The sequence below is a fragment of the Apis dorsata genome, unplaced genomic scaffold (genome assembly GCF_000469605.1).
Source record: "Apis dorsata unplaced genomic scaffold, Apis dorsata 1.3 scaffold_265, whole genome shotgun sequence".
In the NCBI taxonomy this organism is placed as follows: Eukaryota; Metazoa; Arthropoda; class Insecta; order Hymenoptera; family Apidae; genus Apis; species Apis dorsata.
This window is the reverse complement of record NW_006263543.1, coordinates 290,263-314,817: the sequence shown is the minus strand read 5'-3', so window position 1 is coordinate 314,817 and position 24,555 is coordinate 290,263. Positions and strand designations below refer to the sequence as shown.

The window sequence follows — 24,555 nt, the reverse complement described above, 5'->3', positions numbered from 1 at the left end:
AATTGAAAAAAAAATATTACTTATCATTTTATAAATTTCCTTTAACCTTGGATTACTTGATTGGAAATTTTATCGATTTTTAGGGTAATATTGAAAACGTTGGCCAACTTGGTTACTGAAAAATATTTATAAAATATATTTTATGAAGTTTATTAAATTTTATTATAGGTTTTTTTATTATAAAAATATTAAATATTAAAAATTATAATAAATATTAATTTTATTTATTCTATCTCTAAAAATTAATTTGTTACAGAATCCTAATTTTTTTTAACATACTATAGTGTTATATTATAGTATATATAATATTTAAATTTTATGAATTAAATATCTTTACTTATTATAATTTTTAATTCATAATTGTTCTTAATATCTTTTTTTTTTTTTACTTATATTTTAATTATAAATATTAAATTTTATAAATTAAGCATAATTATAATGTATAAAAAAAAAAGGACGCCATAAACTATTTGCGCCTTCTTGCGGAGCATCATAGAAATAAAATCAGCTGACCCTGTCTTCCTAGCGTCAAATACGTATTTATAAATAGTGTGGCGTACCAGTTCATTGGAAGTTGAAATTATTTTTTAATCGCCAAAAATTAAAATGGTTGATATAAAAAGTAATGTAAGTTTTGCGTGTCAACGATGTCTACAACCTCTCAGATTAGATCCAAGTTTTTATCACCTGGGAGAACATACTTTAGCTGAACTTTCACGTAGGTAATTTCTATTTCGAAATATACAATTTTATAAGATTCATTATTTTGTCTCATTTAAGATATAAAATGAAAGTAATATCTTTTTCTCTTAATTATATTTTTTAATTACATCATTTTATGAGTTTTTGATAATCCATAATTTATTTACATTTTAAAAATTTATATTTTTCTGATATATATATATTCATCGATTATTTAAAATAATTATTGTATTATACGGATTTATATAAATTATGTTTTATAATATATTTTATATAAAAATTCATAATATAAATTATAATTTATTATAATAGTTCCCATCCAACAACAAGTGATGGGTGAATTAGAACCTCAAACTGGAAGTATGGAACATTTAGTACCTCCATTTAAATTAACTGAATCTGCAAATGGAACTAATGGATTCATGTTAGTTGGTGACTCTGGAGAAACAGAAAGTTTGAGTCATCATTTAAAGGTATTATATATATATATTTATTCATTTTTTCATTTGCCATATATTTATTTATTTTATATACTCAATCATTTATTAATTTATTTAATTATATAGTCTTTGATTTATTAATTTATATAAAATATCAATATATTTTTTTTATTTAAGGTACGAGCAACATTGTTTGATATTCTCAGTAGCAGTAGCTCTGCTGATCATCCACTCTGTGATGAATGTACAGATAGTCTTTTATTACTAATGGATCAACAATTAAGAATGACTGAAGGAGAATGGTCAGATTATAATGAATATTTAAAGAAATTGGAAATAGAACAACAACATCAAGGTCATGAAGATATAGAAATGGAAACTCTTACCAAAGAATTGCAAGATGTGAAATCAGAAGAAGAAAGAATGATAAATGAATTAGAGGCACTGAGAAAAGAAGAAATTGCAACTAGAAATGCTATAGCTCAACAAGAAAGAGAAAGGGAAAGGTTACAAAGCGAAGAAGAAAGATATTGGAAGGAATATTCAAAACACAAAAGAGATCTCATATTGGCAGAAGATGAATACCGTAGGTAATAATAACATGTTGTATTAATTTATATTCTTTATAATTCATTTTTATTAACAATAATTATTTAATTAGTTTGGAATGTCAATTAGCTTATGCTGCTTCACAACTAGAGAGATTGAAGAAAACAAACGTTTTCAATGCTACATTTCATATATGGCATTCAGGACATTTTGGAACTATAAATTCATTCCGGTTAGGCAGATTACCAAGTGCACCAGTAGATTGGAGTGAAATAAATGCTGCTTGGGGACAAACAACTTTACTGTTAACAGCCCTTGCTAGAAAAATGAATCTCACATTTAAACGTTTTCGTCTAGTGCCATTTGGTAATCATAGTTATATTGAAGCTTTAGATCAGCACAGAGAACTTCCATTATATGGAAGTGGAGGATTCAAATTTTTATGGGATACAAAGTTTGATGCAGCAATGGTAGCATTTCTTGATTGTTTACAACAATTCAAGGAACAGGTAGAAAAAGGAGACAGTGGATTTTGTCTTCCATATAGAATGGATCGTGGAAAAATAGAAGATTCTGCAACAGGAAATTCTTATTCCATCAAGTAATTATTAATTAATTATTTATTATATCATATTTTATTAATTATTTATAATCTTTAAATACGCATAATATATATTTCTTGTTTTAGAATTCAATTTAATTCAGAAGAGCAATGGACTAAGGCATTGAAATTTTTGTTAACTAATTTAAAATGGGGTCTTGCTTGGGTTAGCTCCCAGTTTACAAAAGATGAGGCTGAACATTAATTTTATGCTAGTTTATACAGATTCATCCTTCTTGTCTTAATCATACATCTCTTTTACATTCTCTTATGTACATACACATTATTTGTAAATAAATCAGTTAAAGGATAATGCTTTTATTTAGAATATTATATCAATGTTTAATTTGAAACAAGTTTAAAAGATATTAAGAACAATATTCATGTTTATTAGCTAAAAACCAGGTTATACCATATAGCAAACATGGTGGACTTTGTACTTCTTCAGAATTGATGTATTCTTTTACTTCTGGAATGCTTAATTCCACTATTTCGATCAGTTCTCCTTCAGCTGCAGAACCCCCTCCTTTAATTTGAGAAATTATTACTCGAGGACAAGAAACAAAATTTCTTCAAAAACATTTTATTGGATATTATAAATTTATTTTAAGAGCTATATCATCTTTTATGAAATATATTATTTTAATCGTGAAGCAATCTTAAAAATTATATTTATAATATTAGCTTACCAGGATGAGTATGCATTTCATCTGTAACTTCCACATAGAAAAGTGTCTGCTTGCAGACCAAAGTGGAAACATACCTACAATCAATCCATAACAAAATAAATAACTAAACATGATAAATTATAAATATATTTATTCTTATCTTTTTTAGTAAGACACATTTTACAGAGGAATAGAAGCAGAAAAAAAAGAAACACATAATTTAAAAAAAACAAAATGACACATGCACTTGAAAACTACACTTTTCACGAACATTTCACTTATTATTTCATTTAATATCATAAGAAGAAACATTAAACAACTTTTTAATGTATAACGTAATAATACTTTAGCATTTTAATAAATTATTAGTTTGCCATTGACACACCTGCAAGTAATGATATATTTAAAGGCTTCTAATGGTGCTTCATATCCGCATTCTTCTCGTACTTCATCTTTTGCGATCTCGACAAGTGATTTGTTCTTATCCACGATACCGGCGCAAAGTTCCAAGGTTAAACCCAATGATGGTGGATATTGTTTAAGATCTACCGAACCATATTTCTCCGGTAGGAATGTATAAAAATATGCTGGACGATATTGACGAACAAATACGAGTTTTTTTCGGCTGACGTTGAAAATAATTATATTCACACCATCATGTGCTTTTACCACATCCCAATCTTTATGTTCGCCATTTTGTTTATAATATATCCTAACCGGTCTGATCCATGGTGAATTTGACGGACATTTTGCTATACGCAATTCTTGCACATCGAGCATTTTTTTTTTTATACTTTCATTTTGCTTTTCTTGTGTTTTGATATCCATTTTTTACGTACCGTAAAAACTTTGATATTTCACTCGATTCAATAGTTTAACTCCAGTCGGTAACGTTTCGATGGACATGCGCAACAAATACGTGTAGATGCCGCGCTCAACACTAAATCGAAACGCGCAGTCTCAAATATGCATCAGAAATTATTATATTTATTTAAAAATCATTTCACTATATTTCAGATAAGAATAAATCTGTGTTATCAAATGATATCAGTCTTTCTATTAATATTCTAATGTTTTATTTCGAAATCATATCGTAATTGTGTTATAATTTTCCTCATTCCAAGTGTTCTATTTGGTATCTCTATTTTTTAACAAAAGTCTTAGATTCTTTCTTTAATTTTTTTTCCCTTCTCACACCTCTTCTGCTCTTTTTCTTAAATTCTTCCGCTTTAAACGCGTCTATAATTTCCTGTTGACGAACTTGAGTATCAACATGAACGACATCAGGTTTTTTGCGATACCTGGTAACCGCGGCGGGAGGAGAGAATTCAATCTCCATATCGGATGCCGTCGAACTAGTCGCATCTGTATCGTCGTCTTTGTTCTTTACGATCTTAAATTGAAGCGGTTTCATTGGTGTAGACAAAGTTGGCTCAGTAGTCGTTTCTTGTTTAATAGGATACATCGTTACGTAATAAGTGCCATCTTTCCTATGGATATGCAATGTCGGTGGAGCTTCTGGTCCTTCTTCTTCTCCTTCCATCTTCGTTTGTTTCTGCATTGATTGATAACTTATAGTTCTTCCTGTTCTGGGTCGTCTCATAGGGCTCTTCTGCCGCGAAGGTAAAGATCTTGCCCGTTCCATTATTTTTACTCCTTTACGATCGATCTTTCCACGATCGATCTTTCCACGATCAATCCTTCCACGATCAATTTTCCCTTTAGGTTTACGCTCTTTTTCCTCAATCTCCGGTTTTCCTTTCTCATACTCCAATTCTTCCATAGTAAGCTCTTTCGCATCTTGCAACATTTCGTACAAATAACGACCAATAGCGCCCGGTCTCCAACCGATTCGCGGTTTTAATTTTCCCGCCGTGGCCATCGTGTTCCACAACCAACCCATGTTAGCGGGAACTCTCATAGGTATATCGATGCAATCTCTGTGGCCAAAATTGATACCAGGATAAAAATCGCCAACGAAATAAACGTAACGCGTTACTCGTCTGCTAATCGGAATCGGGGGAACAGTGCGATCCCCACCGGGCCCTAAGACTTTTCCTCTTTTATCGCGACCCATCGTTTTACCACCCATTTGTTGACGACCAACTATAAGTGACATATCTTTTTGAACATCGGGCGTATTGTCATGCTTTGATCTCCCGAAACGCTTCAAAGAAGTGTATTTAATCTCTTTCTTTGTTTTATGTTTAGATTTCGAGACAGAGGTACGCCTTTTGTCCGTCCGTATCTTGGTGGAGAGAAGAGTGCTACTCAAGATCACGCTACTATTATCCGAAGGCTTTTTTCTCCTCGATTTGCATCTCGGTTCACCGCAAGGACCCACCTCCGCTTCCATCACAGCAGACGACGTGGCTTCGATCTCCTTCTGTTTCTCTGATTTCTCCTCTTTCTTATCCTCCTTCTTCCTATGTTTGAATGTAGGTGCGACTGTTAAACCTCCCTCCGGTAAAACAGGTATTGCCTCGCGGACGATTCCCAACCGTGGCGGCACAGTGACTGGTCGGGGAGCCGTAGGCGTGTAAGAGGCGAGCTGAGCACGAATATCTTCGGGGGGTTTGACTGGAATGCTACACGGTGCTGTACAAGTAGGAGCTGTCGGTGTTGTCGGTATTGCTTGTACACCCTTCTTCTTTGGTGCCGGCCGTTCCTGTACGGGCATATAATCTTTGTCGATGTCTCTGCCGAAATACGGGCTCTCGGATGGATCCATTAAACCTAGTCCTGGCAATCCTGGCACTTTTCCAATCGAATCCACGAAATCTTGAGCATCCTTGAACGCCCTGATCAAACAATCTATCCCCATGCACGGTGATTTCATACATTTGGCGGCTCCTCTAGGCCACTTGGTATCTTTTCCAGGGCAAATGCAAGTAGGTGTCGCCCCGGTCGTCGTTGGACGAGGTACGCAAGCGTCGAAGATGGCCACCACGTCGTTATCCTTCGACAATGTTTTTCGCAGCGGTACCGAAACCGGCGAACCGGAACAGCTGCAACTGCTCATATCTTTATCCTCACCGCCACCCCCTTCCATTCGAATTTCATTATTTTTATCGCCGTACAAACTGTAATCATTCTCGTAATTGTTCCACCTAAGGCTGGTCGGATCGAGGTATATCTGCTCTACGTCTCCACCACCTTTCAACCTGGTCGGATTGCAACACGTGTGATTTTGTTCGATCGGGAAGTGTAAAGCGTTCACGCAATACGTGTTAAATCGATTTTCCTTGGTAGATTCTATATCGGGAATTTTCATGTTGTAGGAAGATTCTAGCTGCTTTAATTTGTACAAAGCGGACAGACTGTTGTTCACGCAGTAAGTATCGATCAATGGATCTTCGCGTTTGTTCTCTTCGTTGTTGAACAATATATCAGGATTTCTCAATTTTATACAGCAAGGATAAGTGCAACCGGAAGGGCATATCATAGGATGATTTGAACGATCTTTGGGCTGGCAACAGCACGTCGGCTCGTCCGGATAAGCTTTGTATATTAATTCTCGATACTTGGGATCGTTGAGCTTTTCGGCCATGGTCAGGGTCTTAAACGCGGGATCCTCGATCGGAATGCGTAGAGGCGAGTCAGGTCGTTTCAGTATCGGTTTATGCGGATCTTCGTCTTTCTCTTCGTTCTCTTCATCCTTTGTACTTTCTGGATAAATATACGGACACAGAAACTTTCGTAATGGCGAATCCTCTAGCATAAAGGATTTTCCAGCGAGAGAAAATTGTTCGACGATGGAGCTTCCAAAGCACGATAATTTTAGAATTACGGTTATACTACCAGATTCTTTCCCGCTATAATCGATCATACTAAAGGTATCCTTTACCATGCATGGTTTCGATGAATCGTTGAATTTTTTTTGATTATCTACAATTTGTTTACACATACAGGCGGGCAAAGATATTTTCGACGTTCCCAAAAAATCACTCTTCTGCGGGCAATTGACATCTTTGTGATAGACATCCATGTACAACGGTGACCATCTTAAAGCCCTGATAAGGCAGCTAGGCGTTTTGGAAAATAAACACGATTTTCCGTATTTAGAGCTTACGATTGATGATTTCTCGTTATTATCCTGATTATTATCATTAATTTGTGGGACGCTTAACTCACATTCCGGCAAATCTATGAATCTTACGTGAACGATTAAATTTTCAGCATTGATATCCGGTACTTGAGGATTTAAAGTCACTTTATCGATCAATATCTCGAGCATGTAAAGCTGTTCTTCCTTGGATTTCACGGTTTTCCTTTTCTGAGCCATTTTACGTTTTTTTGTCCCGCCAGAATGTTCCACAAGAATTTAGAAAGAAAAATCGCAGACCGCAAAAAAAGCGGGAACTTCTGGTAAGATTTTTACCCGTAACGCGCCATTAATTTTGTAATCGTTTTACGGCCAATAAATGTACGAACCTAACCACGTCAATCGTTTAATTTAATGTGTCTTTTATGATCACCATGGTAACTTGTATTAACAGAACTCCTATACCGGATGATCATTTTTCTATTTCCATAATGAAATCGCGAATCATCTGCCGCGTCCCCTTCCCCTCCCCCTCCCTTTCGGCTTCCTCTCCTTCTTTTTCTTCACCGGTTCTTCCTTCACCTTTTCCTTCACCTCGTCCACCGTCGTTTTCTCCAGAAATTCCGTGATCTCCTTGGCCTCGCCTTCCGGATAATAAGTGGACGGAAGAAGACGTCTGACACAGTACTCCCTTTCCTGCCCGCTATTCCTGAACGTGAAGAATTTGGGATGCAGCTCGTAGTGGGTCATGATCGAACGGCCCAAACACGACAGTCGCATTTCCATTTCCAAAGTTCCCGACGGATTCTCGCCAGGGTCCAACAGATTGAAATTACCTTTCACCATAAACGGTTTCGGCAGATTCTGGGGATCGTTGAGGGCCATCGCCACTTGGTCGCACATGCAGCCGGGCAACGTTATCTCGGTTTCGGCCATGGGGTATGAATCTCCGACGCGATACACGCCGACCTTTATATTCTGCGACTGCAGTTCCGTTACCAGATCCTTCGGTTGTTTTATAAACAGGCAACTTCTGCCCACCATGAAATAAAACGTGCCATCCTCGGTCGGTGGCGGTGGTTTCACCGAATAAAACTCGTTCCTCGTGATTTCGAACACCGAGAAATCGAGAAATTGAACCTTCACCGCTAATGGAAAATCACCGAGATCTTTGATCTTGCCCCTCGTCAGTGTCAACTTGTGGATCAGTATTTCGATTATGTATATCTGCTCGCCGCGACCACCGAAGCAGGACATCTCGAAAATAAAATCGATAGATAGTTTGATGATACTATTTCAAACTTATGGACGGGTGAGGAAGTGGTTAAAGTGGTGGATAATTGGTAAGGGGAAAAAAAAGGAAAAGAAAAGAAAAGGAGAAAGAAACTCGATGTGAAAAATTTTGATACTCGGAATTTGTAGAGAGAGGTTCGGTTTACCGAATGGAAAGTGACAGATCGAGCGTGTAACAATCGAATCACGCGAGCACGATAATTGCACAATAATTGACAACTTTAGTTAATTTAAGCTTATCAATTTTATCTTCGTTCCCTCGGATTCTCTCACCGATCCATCGCGGCCCCAACGGATGACAATTCGTCACGACGAACTCCTCAAATGGGAATCCAAACACCAAAGACTCTCTTCCTGCATCTCGGTTCCGTGTTTATAGATATCCCCGTCATCGGTCCACCGGATAAAAATCTCGTCCACGGCACAGTCACGTACACGCCACGTATCCATCCGCGTATATACGCGACCGTGCAGCGTCTCTAATTCCATTGCCAGTTATTACTTAGCTCCCACAGTGGTGTACGCTTAATCTTGGCGCCGTAAACATCCTGCCAGCACCGTTACGAAAATCCGAAGGAAACCCCCTCGCCTCCGTTCGACCCGTCCCTTTTTTCCCGCTATCCCGCGCGATAATCCCGCTACCCGGGATGTCATTTATCCGAAACACCGGGGGGATATAATCTCAGGTAGCTCCTCTTCACCTTTACCTCGATTCTTAGTCAGTCCGTGACTAATCGCCTCCTATTAGCGAGCAGGGCTCATTGTCTGCGCCCCGTTACGACCTCCAGCCATCCAGGAACCGCGATAATTCCTGCTCTCTTCGAACGGTCTGGAAGCGAGGACGAGACCGTTCGAAACGATTCCGCGATCTCTGTTTCGAACATCGAAATCGACCGGCCACCGTTTAACCCACGCTCGAACACACAAGTATGCGCTAATTGGTACGCGCGCGCATACACACACGCGCGCACGTTAGAGGCTCGAATCGTAACGCGAGGGACGGAGGAAAGAAAGGTGGAAGGGAAACAGGTTAAAGGGAGAGGAGAGATACGGCGAGGGAAGAGATACGGCGAACGTTGCGGGGTCCGAAATCGTCGGTGGACGACTTGGAAGCCGAGCGTCCAGAAGAGTAAAATTCCGGGCCGGGCGACACGGCGGCTCGTTAAAATGCTTGTGGGGGTTTGGGGCGGCCCAGGTAATTGGCGATTAGCGATTAAAACGAACGGCCGTCTCTTTCGTTCTTTTCGGGATCCTCCTCGCCTTCTTTTCCCTCTCCCCCTTTCCCTCTCTTCGCCGTCGCCCTTTTCTTCGTAACGCGCTCGTATAAACCGCCTTTTATCGGTTCACCTTTCGAAAGAGAGAGGAATAGAAGAGGGGAGGATGGTTTCGCGTAGATTGGCCGATTTTATCTTCTACCTGGCAGCGATGACACTCGGCCGTGGCCGTGGTTTTTGAAGATTCTCTCCGGTCGCGGAGAGAAGCGGAGACGAGCGGAATGGCGTCCTTAATCGTGCGACCCGAGGCAACGATGATCGCTTACCGGACGAGATTCGAAGCCATTTCTTGCCCCACCTTCGCCTGGGAATTCTTCGCGCGAACGGTCGACCGGAAATAAATAAATCGAAACCGGGTGGACGCTAATTTGACGCGTATTTAGCCCCGAGAGGAGGCTCGTTAAGCCGAAAATTGGTTATATTCTTCGCTTTTAATTACGTTTTTACGCGATAGCGGTTATTAATTCCCTTGCTGAATTTTAGAACGGGAAAGTTAAAGTTCTTATTTATCGGGTTCGAGTATCGGTACGGCTTTCTTGAACGCCATTTATTTTTAATATCGATGCGAGGCGTGTATACATGCGTTAAGAAAAGGATGCTTCGGATTATATTTCGGAAGAATATTCGGAAGATATATAAATTCGCCAGTTAATTGGTTCGAGGTAAAAACGAATTTTATAAAACCGCCTCGATAATACAGGATGATAAAGTCTTGTTCAAGATTGCATAAGACGGCCATTTTTTCACCTCGTAATCTTAAATGAGATACGGTCTCGGAAAGTAGCTCGATAACACGACGCAATTGTTATAAAATATACGTATGCACGAATCTTTTCAATAAAATCTATAAAATTGGAATAATTATCGATCGTTCCTTCAACGTTTCTCATTTAAATTTCTCACCGCACACACACACACACCGATCGTAGACAGAATAAAGAAATTATATGAAATCGTTGTCCTTGTTACAGTATTAACTCCCGTTAAATCGTGGCGGAAACCGGAGGACGAGCACGCCTGCTATTTATCCAAAGATCCTCTCTTTGTTCGCGGCTCGTCGGAACGATCGACGATCGGAATTATACGGTGAAAACGACCAGGGCCGAGTGAAATTAAATGCCGCGCGACCGTTTAAGGATCGACCATTGTGATTTCCGATTTTTTTCCACGGTAGCGGTCGCTCGAAGTCGGCCAGGTTAATTTGCCTTCCCGCCGATGACCGTTATTTCGGTATTGCTTGAAAGTGGTTACCCTTGTCCGGATCGGGATTAGTCATCGAGCCGATCCGCGATCACCGTGTACACGTAAATGAGTCAACATCATCCTCGAGTCTCTCTCTCTCTCTCTTTCTCTCTCCGAGTTCTTCCTCGATCCGAATATTCTGCGAAAATTTAATTTTTAATGATCCTATGAATATCATCAACCGATTTGGAGTAATATTACGTTACCAATTTCACTGAATTTCATTGAATCCGAACTTTTCGATAATTATAATTCTGAAAAAAAAAAATTCTTTTCGAAATATTTCTACATATTCCACAATTGTGTATCTGAAACTTTGACTGCGATGAATTACCATCTATATCTTCTTCGTTTCTATAAAGCGTCCTGGGTATGTCTGAACACACTGTTTACACGCTAAAAAAAGAAAAGTAATAAGTTATTTTATCTAAATTTTTCAATATTTACATACGCAACTTTCCCCTATGCCTTATTTCACGGCTCGGTCCTTAAAGGTACGAGCATTTCCGCTTAAATACCTGTTCACATACGTTTATCCGATTTACGATCCGTCAAAGCATCGTTTCCTCCGCGATATTCCAAGGCACGTTCATTTATTCAACATCCAGAGGGACGTGTGGCCTCGAAACGAGCCGGTGAAACCTTGATAGCGCGCGAAACAATCCCACGACATTATTTCCTGCAGAGCTCCTCGTTTCGAGTTGTTCTCGAGTAGCCGCGCGCGCGCGCGAACAGCCCGCCGCTTCTACGTACTTGTTACAGTGCTCGCCGTGGAACAGTGTTCCAACTGGCGGGTTCATCGGCAATTTGAATAATTCTCTCTCGAAAGGAACGGTTTCTCATCTCGAATTCGCCTAACGTCCGATGTTTTTGTTGCACCGGCCGGCTCGCTCGCTATTTACCTCGGAATGCGAGTGCTTCTGCTCCACGCCACTTCGTAAATGTTCCATTCCCACGGGGAAAAGTCTGCGAATCACCTCCTGCTTCTATCGATCGATTTCCGTTTTCCAGGTAAAACCTCCATTCATACTGTGTATCCATCCCATTAAAATCCGATGGACATTTACTTTCCACGCGTGGCATCGTTGAATTGATTCCAAGCGTTATCCAAGCGTTTGCATCTATGAATAAGAGAGATATGAGATAGCGATGAAATGTTATGGGTGATCATAGATATACCCAATTTATGTCGCGTCTTTGAATTCGTGTGAAAATCGGCTCGAAGAATTGCGATACTTTTATCTTGTTAATCGTTAAATTTCTTTTCACCCAAACCACCGCGAGAAGGGGCTTAATAGAACTCTCTTCCGAGATATTTCGAGAGAGCACGGACGTGGACGAGAGGGGGGAAAAAAAAGGATACAAGACAACAGAAGCAGACTATCTACTCTGTGGATCTCTTGGCGATCGGAATATCGCGTGCAAACTCCTCGAGGGAGTCTCGCCGGTTAGATCGATCCGGTACGCTCGTCCTTAGCGTGAAGAGCTCTCTTCTCGCGAAACCGGGGAGACCCTCGTCTTCGATTTTCGATGATCTAGATCTGGGTAGCACCAGGAAGCCGGGACCGAAGGCAAAATTACCGGTGCCGGTGGAAGGAGGCCTCGTTCGCTCGCCTCGAGAGGTCAGAGGGCGATAGCGGTACCTTCTTCAGAGCCAAGGAAGGCCTCATCCTCCGGGTCCTACCACCTATCGTGCTAGTGTGCATTGCACGCTCCAGTACGAGCGTTCCCTCCATCTTTCTATACGTATATATACGTGCGCATGCAGATTCTTGTGCACACAATGACGGGGCACAGCACACGCTCGAATGGAACACACGGATCTGCTCATAGAGCGGGAGAAAAGTGGTCGTGCAACGAATGCTAAAGGATGGCCGCCGGCTGCGGACGAGGAGGGCAAGGAGGAAGGCGAGAGGGGAAATGGAGATGGCGGAGAACAAGGAAGAATCAAGCGGGGAGGATATTAGAAGGCACTCTCCCGCGGCGCTAGACGAAATTTGTCAAACAACCCGGCGGGCCCCAATTTGTTCTGCTGCGTATCTTTACCACGTTGAAGGAGCCGTAGGTGGTTCTTCGAGATCCTTTCGCTGCACGATCGGTGGATGATCGTTATTCTTGCTACCATATATCTTATTACTAGCTTATTAAAAGATTACGAGGATTAATTTCGCGTTTCTAATTTCGATTTCGTTTATCAATGTCATGATATTGATTGGTACCTTTGTTCACAGCGAGGAAGACGCGTGCTACCGTGTTGATCGACTTGACTTTTTAATTCAAGATCAAGGTGGTGTCGATTGGGTTGGTAGATACCGGCATCGGTAAAACTTGATATTAAATTTTTGGAGAGGAAGTGATAATCCTTTAAATTTGAAGTTGAAAAATTAAGAATCAATTTGTAAGAAAATAACATCAACCTGGAAGAAGAATCCAGGTAAAGAAATAATATACATACGCAAGCATACGTAACCAGAGGGGCGTAACGCTCCACGTTACTTCAATTTGCATGGTAGCAGGTAATCGCGTTCCCAGAACTAATTTAGCCATATCAGACTGAGGACACGGTCCGTGATCGTGAGCCAGATAACATTGCAGATGATTATCGGACGGTGCGATTTCTTGCTCGCCGGAAACCGTAAGTAAACGCGCTAAGCCCCGCGTCAGATGGCCGCCACAAATTAACAGCGTATTATTTACCGCTTGACACTGTCATAAACCCGTTATATTTTCAGACGTTCATCCGTGTAATCTCATTGTATGATAATCCTTCGCGAAATATAGAGAATAAAAGGAAGAGTTAAAAAAAAGAAAGAAAAAGAATATCATTACGCAATTCATCTCCTTCTGAATCCATTCATAGGCAGAAAGAGTAAGCGCTATGATATACGTGAAACATTATCCAAGAAGAAGATAAGAATTCCCAGATTCTCATTCGATTACGCCACAAATTAACAGAATTAATGAGCAACATCGTGCGACAGATATTATAACGATTCGAGAAAGAATTGTGTTGACAATTTATTTTATGATGCTGCTTTGTAAATCTAGATAAATCCGGATGTGTAACAATCGTTTACGTCAGAAACGCACGAAAAGTGTTATCGGCAAAAATGGACGTGACGGTTCATTCGTCTCAAGGACAATTTATACAACTTCCACTCCGAGGTGAAACTTTCGTCCATTTCGAGATACACGGGTGAACGAACTCTGTAAGTTGTTCCTCTTCTTGTTCAGAGTTTTTAATTAGAGAATTTCTTTCGGCGAAGGATCGTGGTTGAGAAAGCTTCTTTGCCGATCCTTGTACTGCAACTGTCAAGCACGATTGTCTAGGACAGGGAATGGCATTGGTATAACTGTTCAGCTGAAAGAAAGACGAATAGAAAATATTTGAATTTCTTTTAGACGGTTTCGCGTCACTCGATACCACAACTTGCTTCTTACCATCGCGATCCAATTGATTCCTGGAAGGTAACTGTTATGATCTCCACTCGTCGTTACCGCGCTTCTTCGCTATAGATATAGGTTCTATGCTTCTTTTCGAAAGAGCATCGTCGAGATGATTATTTGCTTCACCGGCGATAACCAGTGTCAATTCTTCCGACATCAAAGCTTCCTCGTGTTGAGAAATCTTCCCGATCCCCACATCTCGATCCCAAGGGTCTCGTAATGAGATTAACCTTTTCGAACACTTTTTTTCCATCGAAGAAGTCGTCCATCCAAGAACTTCCGTCGGAGGATGATCAGTCGAGTACCTCGCGTTCTGAAAATTATGCGGCCGCACCGGACCGTGTATGCATGTGCAGCTCGCGTTTAAATCGTGTAAGCTATCGGAAAAGATCGTTACCAGGAACCATAAGAGCTCAGGCCACGTCGGCACGAGACACACGGGGATGAATCTTCAAGAACCGGGTTAGCAACGACCGTTGAGCGGCCAATGAAGTGCAAGCCGGGGATCCAGAGACGAGGCAGTTTGCCGGAGAAAACGGCCCGAGCACCCACTTCCAGAACCTCTAAAACACTTTAAAGGGGAATGAAGCTAGTCGTAAGGGAATATAGACTATCGTTGTACCTGGCGTAACCACAATGCAGCAACTCTTGGAAGCGGCACCATCGGCCTGGTCCCAGCCCTGGAATACCTTATCCATTAGACTATTATTTAGACAATGTCTTAAAGGCCAGTGCGGCTGAACGGCCACGGTCTGTACTTCGCCTGCGGCCAACTTGTAATTTGAAAATTACCGCGGGGTACCCTTCACCCGCGTGAAATTAATATATCCGATGCTTTCGAATTATTTGAACAAATTGCGGTCGAAAGGTACGTGTCCACTTGAGAGTGAAATTATAGCAAGCTCCTCTTGAAAGTATTTATCACGACTGGATATTCAGGGTAATTATCTGAAAAAGAGAATTTTCTAAATTAATTCCGATACAGTTTCGTATTCTGAGAATAACTGTCGCAAGAGTCGATTGATGAAGAGAAATATAATTACAATTTGAATTAATAATAAAGCTTTCGGAATAAAGCCATTGTCCATTTATGAAAAATTTCAAACGTTGCTCTTAAATGAACACACAGTTTGAAAACGCATTTGAGAGCAATCTGAAGAATCTTTCAAATGTGTCTGAAGACTGACTACGATCAAGGATCTCGTGCGTTTTCAAGCTCGTTACGCAACGATAACGGAGCAATGATAATCGATGGTATACATCGATCTATTCGATGTTACAGTTAGAAAGAAGTAGCAGAATCTATGACAAAAATCGTATCGGCATAAATTCCAAAGGCTCGCAGAGTTAATTACAGCCGTGAGTGTTCCTCCTAACGAGGCAACCGTGATGAAGCGTAAATAAAACCGAGGCAGCCGAGAAATTCGCGTAATCCTGTGCGTTGGCCGATGAACGTGCGATTAAATTCCGATTACTAAATAGAAGTGGAACGTAAGGTTAATCGTAGTCAGGAGAAATTAAGTGACTCGACTGTAAAATTGATTCCTATATATATATATACATTGAAATGAATAAACGATTCTTCTCTCTCCATCAAGTTATACCACTCGTCGCGTACACGCCGTATATACAACGTTCGCGGGACATGATTAAGCTCTTCCGATCGCTGAGGTCGTGATCACGAGTCGGCCGATGTACGTATGCGCTCGACTCGAAAATCAGGGCAAGCCGCTTCTTCTCGCGGGAACGTCGCGAACCTACGTCGATATCACGAGCGGAGCGCATCGTCTTCTCCTACATTCCCAAGGAAGGTAGAGAGGAATCCGTTTTCACGTTGTCAACCTTCGATCGAACATCCCGACCGGCGATAACCCAAATCTATCCGGCCAGAGATGCATCTATCCAGCGGATGAAGTTAAGCCGTTGGAAACTCCCATTGATCACCGTGTTGGGTTCGCTTAACGAGAGTGACTAAGAATAGACGACTCGGGGTACCTTGGACAACGGGGACGAGAGGAGAGTGGCAACAAGACGGCGGTGGAGTGAAGAGACGGAGAAGAGCGAGTAGGCAAAGGGAGCCGGGTTAGGTAAAGCACAAAGGTAAGAGAGAAGGGAGGTAAAAATGTTTGGAGAAAAAGAAAAGGAAGCAGGGATGGAGGTGGAGGGAAGAAGGAGAAGGATGGAGAGCGGCGAAGGAGTCGAAAGAAACAGGAGGAGAAAGAACGAAGAGGCGGGAAGGGAAGAGGGAGTGGACCACGTTGAGGTCGCGACCTGTAGCCCGCAGGCCCCAGTGAAAGGCCCAACGGCGATCCGCATCCGCGGGGCCCTGAGCGATCGAGACGGCTAGCCTTACGAGAGAGCGAGCGAAACCGAGACGGACGGCGAGCCCTGTGCTAAGGCACCGTGAGCCGTTTCTTAAGATCGCGTTCTTCTTAGCGAGCCCACTGCCATTATGGCGCACTTAAAGTGGCAATCGTGTGGAAGGCAGCACCGCCGCGCAATAGCCACGAGTTGCGCAACCTTCGGTGACCCCACCCTGCGAAACCGAACCGTGAATCGAGTTCGATGAAGAAGCAAGTGGTTCTACGCTCGATAACTAATAAATCGTTGATAACTAGCTGGATGGCGACGAGTGGATATGTTGAACCAGAACATCTGTAAGTACAATGACGTGGATAATATATGAATTTGAAGAAAAGGAAATGAGTAAGGAATTGTACTTACTTATTCATTGTTTTTAAAGATAGAATTGCATTGGTTACTGGTTAATTATTATTAGTAGTGTTATTACAATGTTTTATTGTAATTTTTACTGCAAAATAATATATATTAATATCATGTTGTATGGTATAATGCAAAAAAATGTAAAAAGCAAAAGTAATTAATCAATAACAAAACTTACTTTTCTGTCTAAAATGCTTGCTTTGCTTTTCTCGATATTATTCGATTTGTAATAGAGTATTGGATAGGAACCTTCTGTACAGATATCCCTTATGCTCTTCATCGCAGTCAAGTTTCTCTCGGTGGCTGGGGGTCCCAACAATCACGGATACAGCTCTGATCGAACGATAATTGGATAGATTACGCGGAACCTCCTCCAACTCCGATAGCATCTCGTTTATGCGCCCGTTTTATGTGTTATACTGCCTGTGGTCCTCCATAACGTATACTTGGCTACAATACGTTCACGTTGGCCCAGTACCTGTAAACACGATACAGTGGTTGGTATGGGAATTTTTTCCTCGTTTGTTAATGCTTAAGAACCATGGAAAATAATCGTTAACTACTTAACTTCCGATTCAGCTCGCTGCTTTTGGCACTTCTACTTTCTCGTTCATCACGAGAAACATTTTTTGATTATTATATATTTAGACTGTAACAAAATGTAAGTAGATCGATCACTCATATGAAGCTAATTGAAAAAACTTTCGTGCAACACGCGAATTTAATTAAGTTTCATTAAAAAGTTTCGAATGAAAGATTTCCTTAGTTATTTCTATAAATATTTGGAAAGTACATGTTAATACTTTGTTTATTTGTAATTAATATTCTACGTATTATGTTCTATACACGAATAAGAAAATATTTAAGAATATTCAAAAAACAAGGTACTTTGGCACGAAATAAAACGTAGCATACGATTAAAAATACACAGATTCTTCGGAATAATTCGTGCGAAATAGTAATTTTAATTTTAGCGATAAGAAAACCAACCATTCCGTTGCATTCGAGTCAAGACTCGTGAAAACTCGTGGAGAAGGTGTGATCACGCGATCGCATAAAATTTCAGCTGCCGTATCCTACGACTTAGACACAGTTGTCTGCAACAGCCATGAATCTTCGTGAAATTCTAGAACTTTTAATGTTCCTATTTTCATAGTCGATGTATATCCGATACGATGAACATCTATCTAAAACTAGCCTATCTAAAACTTCGAGAAAGAAAGAAAATAAGATTTAAAATACGAATCGAAAACATCAGGACGATCAAGATCAAGGTTACGTAACTAAAACAGGTCATTTGTTCGACTAGGTGCTAGTTTCCATTAGTTTGCGATAAAATCGAGGTGATGCGGAATCGATCATGCGCACGAATGAACGCGGACAAGAAAAGAAATCTTCTTGTGAAAAAGCAGGGATTGTTTGCTATAGGCTAAGGTAATAATGCGATCATTGATTCGAGCGACCGCGAACTGATTTTTATCCATCAATATAGAGACCAACGACTTCAGTCATAGATTTTATAGTTAATAATTAAATCCTTATAGTTAATTATACGATATTGATCAATAATGAGTTGAAATAACATTGAATGATTAAAATAGAAATATGATAATTACCAGTTGTCTGATGTTTGGCAGGTTATGTATATCTATTCAAGAAGGAACCGAAGTTTGCCACCAAACGTTCGATAGATCAGTATAATCGATTCTCGTCTTGCATCTAATTCTTGCTTGTTCAGTGTGATTCGATTAAATCAATGGTTTCAATTACACGGTAGTGTTAGGTTTTAATTAGTGGTCTAGAAGATGTGAAGTGAAAGATAGTATAAACTACCTGTATACAATAGGTTTATCTTTACATAATTCAATCAGTGAAACGTGTCAACAAAGTTTTAAATCAAGATAGACTTGTCGATTCGAGTGAAACATCAATTGGCTGCCATCATCGAAGCAAATCTTTGAAGAGTGTAAAAATGTAAGTATTTTTATTCATGCTATAGTAAAGCCGAGTTTATATTAATTATTTTAACTCGTTCAAAATCTATATTTCAATCGAATGAAATAAACTTTTGATCATTTATTTAAAATTGTCCATTTTTCTATATTAAATATTAATATATCTATCCGATGGCGCCAACTATAGTTGATCATACGAACAATTCATTGCAATTATCAATATGGCTGAACCGTTATACAATATGGCTAATCGTCTAATGGTGTCCATTACTCATTAATCGTATAAATAATTCAAGTTTATTCATACATGAAAAAACTTTTAACCAATTAAATGCGGTTTAATGTGATCGATCGATTAGATAACTAATAAATTTCGGGTCATTCGGACGAAAGAATCAGTAATTTTTCGAACAGTAATTACGCATCACGTTTCTTTCTTTCTCATCTCGGTGAGCAATAATGTTTCGGTGGTTTGGCGCGAAATCGTGTAAACTGGAACGATCCAACACACATTGGAGAAAAAGAAGCAACGTACGAAAAAGCGATAAGAACCGCCATGATTCCTAGCCGAGCTTGGAACCAGTGTTCTGACTGTGGGAAAACGATCGACTCGAACGGTGAAAGAAGGTTCGTGGACGTCGTAAAAAGCGTTAAACTCGTGATTAGACGCGGATTCGCGCATGCCCTTGCTCGCGTCTGATTCCTCTTTGTATCCAACCCACCATCGTCGTCGATATCCCGGCATCGATCGTTTCTTCTTCTTTCACGCGTTTTTCGCGACCGCCCTCAAGATCGGTGATACCCGATTCTCCCCTGGCACGAGTTCGGTCCACGTTCACGTCGCTTCGAAAAAAAGGAGACGAGGTTGGAGAACGATTTTCGAGCCGTTCAACCCGATCCGCAAACCGTGACCATCCTTAACAGGTTTGATTTAACGCTTCTTTCGTGCGTACAATCAGTTTCGAATGTAATTCCGATCTCTGCCAGCAATTTTTAGTTCCCATTAGTCGATTTCTAGATATTTTTGTATAATTACGTGACTGTCGGCCGAGTTGAGCTTTCTCGATTAACACATTCAACGCGGTAATAAAAATCGAAGCGGATCTCCAGATATCGGCGGATATTATTTTTTGATAAAAAATAATTGTAAAACGAAATGAGAAATGCAACAAAATTCAAAATAATGTGTGCATACCTGTACTTGTATGCGAAACGATACATGAAAACTTTTTTTTATTTTTTACATATTTTGTTCATGACGCGTTGAATGTGTTAAAAGTAAAGATATTTATACGTGATTAGGAATACCATCGCAGGATAAAAACTGTGTCCGAAGAAATTGCGAGTCCCACGGAAATTCAAGTGTTCTGGATGAAAGATTTTGCGATCGATTGATCGTTACCATGAATATCCCGCACGGGGAACGTAACGCAAGCAAATTGGAGATATTTTTTTGTAGCCTCGTTCCGTTCGTACGAGGATGGCTACAAAATATCGAATTAATAGCGACAGACTCGTGTTTAGTATCGGTGATTGTAATTTAGTGGTCCAGTAATGAAAGACACAGCGGGAGCACGCTGCTCGATGGAAGCACACTGTTAATTGCTGATCAAAAGTAGGAAATAGAATCGTGTCTGAACGATTCCACGGATCATTAAGTGCGAACTGTGTCGTGTAAGATATTCAATATCCTCTCGGTCCTCGACTCGCGCGTCCTCGACTTCCGCAAATAAGCTTCGCGAGTAGAGATTTATCCCAAAGGGAAGACGCGATTTGTAGTATCTTGTATTATGTTCGATAAGGAATACAACTATTGGGAGAGTTCAAATGTCGTTAAACTTGAAGGATCAACACATTGATAACGAAAGACTGTTGTAAAACATGGAATCGTTTTAACGATTGCGAATAAATCTCTTCGAGTACTGAAGAATTCACTTATCCAAGATTCCAAGTATAGAATCAATAAAGAATTTGTTCGTTAGATTAAATTAATATCACATCACTTATCTTAAATTCTAGAATTTATTCGTTAAAAGGAAACCGTCATCTGACATTTTCTCACATTGTGCTTAATAGAATTTGTACCAATCTCACAGTTTCACGGATGAGTCTCGATTTAATATTTTTCACGTGGACAATAAAAAGCTGGACTGTATTTGAGAAATTTATCGCGCGTGCTTACACGGTGGGTAGTCGAGGTGAGAAAAGGAGCGCGTAGCCAGCCAGGGGTACGGGGGAAAAAAGACGGAACAAGTAGTCTGAAGCACGTAGCGTGACCCAAACCCGTGACAAATTCATCGTGTCACGCCGTCTCACGTGTTCCAGGGATCGTGGACCACCGTTGAGACCGTAGAACGCAACGCAATCGTGACTCTCGTCATTGATACAATTTAGAAACGCGATCATTAACGCTCCATTCGTTAACGTATCCGATCACGCGTGACTTTCTTTTTTCACACATTTCGATTAATTTTCAAATTTACAATTTAATTAGCAGAAAATTAACTCGAGTCAAAAATCCAAAAGATCATTGAGATTTTCCCTTACATAGATATCGACACACGATTTTCCTTCGACTCGATCTCGAATTTGTTTCTCGTTCTTTCTGCTTTCTCTGAAACATCGAAGATCCTGTTCGACTCATCTTCCTCCGTTAATCATGCATCGTCCCTAAATGGTCTTCCACAACGGTTGCACCAGGCCTCCATTCGAACTTTATCTTCCTCCAATATCATCCAACACGTCACCCATCGATCAGTCGATCTCTCGTCGGATCTGAGAGCCGTACATGTAGTAGTTCGTTTCATGCTGACTCCTTTCCAAATTCTAGATTCGCAGATTATCATTCGTCGGCCAATTCGTAAATAACCATCTTTAATGTTGTATCGTTAATATTTTCGAATTCGAAATTTGAACGAAAATAGAAATATTTGATGGAAGAAATACCGAGGTAAGAGAAGGGTATACAGGATCGATACGTCACAGCAGGGTTCGTCAGATAGCATCTTAGTTAACATCCTCGACGTAGATGATATCTGCGTAGCTCAAAGCCACACGAGCCAGTCTCGTCCACTTATCGATTCAATATTCACAAAGCTAAACTTTTGAATATTACACACGAATTTATCGACTCTTCTTCGCGTATAGATTTTTGTTTTATTCTATCCATGGTGTAACAGGATGAGTTCAATGAGAGAAAATAGGATGATCATCGTTAAATTTTAATATACACGTGTGGATGATGTAGATAAAGAGTGTTCGAAAGAATGCAAGGAATGAATTTGATGAAACGATTAAATGAAAATATAAGCAGGCTCTTGTTATCCATTCATTATCATTCCTTCATGGTTGTTAGGAAATTTTATCACAATTTTATATGTATTCATCTTGTTGAGGATCTTGTTGGACGCGTTCCTTCATCCCCTTAATTCAAAATTCTCGACATGATTAAGTTAGGTTAATATCTGTGGATAACTCGTAACTTACACGTTTTCCACTTTCATAAAGACCGCTCCCGTTGTTATCTCATTTCCTGCAGTTTCTATTTATATCCAACACACATTTATTAAATCTTGGGAATTAATCGCGAGGAAAACACGCGAAACTAAAAAGACGGAAGCCGGCCAGCCGCATCTGATAATTCGTTGCGCCATCCGCCATTTTGACCTCTCTTCGTGTGGGTATTTCGCATTCCCTGAAATGTGTCTTGCCATTGTCTTCGAACGTGGTTATTAAGATATGTTTACAAGTCGTAATACACACCATGGAAACGAGTGGTTAAATAAAAAAAAAAAATTTCTTTTTCTCTCTCTATCCATCTCTCGATCTGATTTCGTTCAATTTTAAATTAGAATCTCATGGATAAAAATTCACAAAAGACACTTTATCACACATTATATAAATTCTCGAATACTTACGGATAATTGTTAAATTTTTGTACGCAATTTTTATCCCAACATCTTAACATTTTTAAAATTTTAAAACCGTACTGGTTCACGTACTTTATCTCTCGACTCATTGTGACGTCTCGCGGCACATGTTACGGGACTTTCGAAACACTTCCGCGCGTTCGACGAGTTTGCTAATTCTGCCCCCATTTTTCACCGTTTTTTAACAACGACACAGATATCGATTGCTGAGATTTCTCACCGGACTGTATATACCCGATCAAATCGTTTCGTAACGCGGAGGATTCACAACGAGTGAATCGTACGCTTGAATCAATTTCGTCATCCGATGCCAAGTCCGGCATCTGGAAAAGTTGCAACAACCGGAGCCAGGGCATTCCGGCGTCCCAGACAATTACGGGCATCGATCGCCTCGGTTACGCCTACGATCGTTCTCGTTACAAAATCATCGGTCAGAGAGATTAACAAAGGGTTCGGAAACTGTTTTATCTGTTCCCGATCTCGGGGCAATAAAAGTCCGTCGAGGGTGCCCCCTCCTCCCCCCCCTTCGAGATAGAGGAGAAAATCTCGGCGATATCCAGCCTCTCTGATTAAAGTAATCTCTTATTGTGGGAACACGAGATTTTTGCCACGATCTTATTCTATTACGTGCAACAGAATTCCAAAAATATTTTTCAATTCGAAAATAAGTATGGGCTCTTCGTTTGCATAAGTATTTTCATCAGTGTGCTTATATAAAATCAATATCCATTAGGGAGAGGGATTCGTTTCGATTTTTAATATATTTAAGTTTGAATTTTTTTATTGTTTTTCCATAATGGATAAAAATAGATAGAAAGTATCGTGTCGATCATTGTCTTTTCGCCGTGCTAGACATGGATCGTCAATCTGATCCCTTGTATCAAATCTTGAACTAATCCTTTTATATTTATGTGTCATCGTGTCTCGAGTTGGATATGAAACGATCACCGATCGAAAATTAACGGAACGGATCCGGCACGGCCACGCTCTCGATCCGATAATAGGATCGTTACGTAAAAATACCTTCCTTTCTCTTCTTCTCTCGTCGAGCTTTAAAAATGGTATCGTTGTGTATATAAATTATGCATATAATTGTACGGTATAATCTCTGGCTAATAATAAGAAGTGTATAAGTCATACAAATCATTATTACCTGGTTATTAAGAATCGTATAGGCTATCTCGTAACGAATTCTTCGTTACGTCTATATTCCCCGTATCCTCGTGATTCCGCCATGCTTTCTAATTGTTAATACCCACGAGATGGACGAGGCACGAGGAACGTGACGCGTCAATTTCGAGCGGTAAATTTCATCCGCGTAAAATTAGGCGAACCGATCTTTTAATTAACATCGTAAGAGCGTCGATTAGAATTAAATTAATAACGTGAAATATTTCGATGAATATTCCTACATCTGCAATTTTTTTGAAAAATTAAAAATTTTCTTCGATCTTCGGTATAACGAAAATAAAATCGTAAAACACCAAGAACGAAAGAAATCAAGATCCAATCCAAAATCCCAGTCCAACGATTCAAGAACAGTCCTCGATTCAGAACCGCAATCGTCCACGTAGCGAAAACTCCGTATCCGCCTTCGTTGTTCCCCTTCGACACGGTGGCAAGAACCCACATCAGCGGCTCATTTATTCAACCGGTCGACGTGGAAGTCGCCTACCAACGGTGGCC

The 24,555-nt window shown here is 40.0% G+C and overlaps 5 protein-coding genes and 3 long non-coding RNA genes across 15 annotated transcripts in view; 2 read left to right on the top strand and 6 right to left on the bottom strand.

The window, feature by feature from the left end:
- The first annotated feature begins 470 nt into the window (after positions 1-470).
- On the top strand, positions 471-2,605 carry LOC102673422 (beclin-1-like protein). Of its 2 annotated transcripts, none has more exons than XM_006616484.2 (5): positions 471-718; positions 1,015-1,175; positions 1,320-1,732; positions 1,804-2,292; positions 2,380-2,605. In XM_006616484.2, the coding sequence occupies exons 1-5, from the start codon at positions 607-609 to the stop codon at positions 2,495-2,497; spliced, it is 1,293 nt and encodes a 430-aa protein (XP_006616547.1). In that variant the 5' UTR covers positions 471-606; the 3' UTR covers positions 2,498-2,605. The 2 variants fall into 2 exon arrangements, with proteins under 2 accessions (XP_006616547.1, XP_006616548.1); XM_006616485.2 differs by having other exon boundaries at positions 515-722.
- On the bottom strand, positions 2,493-3,892 carry LOC102673650 (uridine diphosphate glucose pyrophosphatase NUDT14-like). Its single transcript, XM_006616486.2, has 3 exons — positions 3,346-3,892; positions 2,982-3,055; positions 2,493-2,818 (listed from the first exon to the last, which is right to left on the bottom strand). Exons 1-3 carry the CDS (start codon positions 3,786-3,788, stop codon positions 2,661-2,663), a joined length of 675 nt encoding a protein of 224 aa, XP_006616549.1. The 5' UTR covers positions 3,789-3,892; the 3' UTR covers positions 2,493-2,660.
- Positions 3,774-7,284, bottom strand: LOC116185736. Its single transcript, XM_031510836.1, has one exon. The coding sequence runs from the start codon at positions 7,243-7,245 to the stop codon at positions 4,102-4,104; it is 3,144 nt and encodes a 1,047-aa protein (XP_031366696.1). The 5' UTR covers positions 7,246-7,284; the 3' UTR covers positions 3,774-4,101.
- A 197-nt stretch (positions 7,285-7,481) lies between these two features.
- On the bottom strand, positions 7,482-8,342 carry LOC116185737. Its single transcript, XM_031510837.1, has one exon. It carries the CDS (start codon positions 8,260-8,262, stop codon positions 7,510-7,512), a length of 753 nt encoding a protein of 250 aa, XP_031366697.1. The 5' UTR covers positions 8,263-8,342; the 3' UTR covers positions 7,482-7,509.
- Positions 8,343-9,999: 1,657 nt separating this feature from the next.
- On the bottom strand, positions 10,000-11,057 carry LOC116185741. The gene is made up of 2 exons (XR_004150644.1): positions 11,021-11,057; positions 10,000-10,953 (listed from the first exon to the last, which is right to left on the bottom strand). It is a non-coding gene; the product is annotated as an uncharacterized LOC116185741 (long non-coding RNA).
- Positions 11,058-11,202: 145 nt separating this feature from the next.
- LOC116185740 lies at positions 11,203-13,080 on the bottom strand. Its single transcript, XM_031510864.1, has 2 exons — positions 12,861-13,080; positions 11,203-11,935 (listed from the first exon to the last, which is right to left on the bottom strand). Exons 1-2 carry the CDS (start codon positions 12,937-12,939, stop codon positions 11,709-11,711), a joined length of 306 nt encoding a protein of 101 aa, XP_031366724.1. The 5' UTR covers positions 12,940-13,080; the 3' UTR covers positions 11,203-11,708.
- Positions 13,081-13,634: 554 nt separating this feature from the next.
- LOC102673029 lies at positions 13,635-18,735 on the bottom strand. 7 transcript variants are annotated; one of them, XR_004150632.1, is made up of 10 exons: positions 18,602-18,735; positions 17,976-18,193; positions 17,546-17,634; positions 17,164-17,463; positions 16,986-17,073; positions 15,823-16,916; positions 14,884-15,209; positions 14,659-14,832; positions 14,256-14,574; positions 13,635-14,175 (listed from the first exon to the last, which is right to left on the bottom strand). It is a non-coding gene; the product is annotated as an uncharacterized LOC102673029 (long non-coding RNA). The 7 variants fall into 7 exon arrangements; XR_004150633.1 differs by having other exon boundaries at positions 17,554-17,634; XR_004150629.1 differs by having other exon boundaries at positions 17,164-17,634.
- LOC116185730 overlaps positions 18,226-24,555 on the top strand; it is a 60,197-nt gene continuing 53,867 nt past the window's right edge. The window contains exons 1-2 of the long non-coding RNA XR_004150636.1: positions 18,226-18,419; positions 18,623-18,959. This is a non-coding gene — a long non-coding RNA (uncharacterized LOC116185730). The remainder of the gene's footprint in view (positions 18,420-18,622; positions 18,960-24,555) is intronic.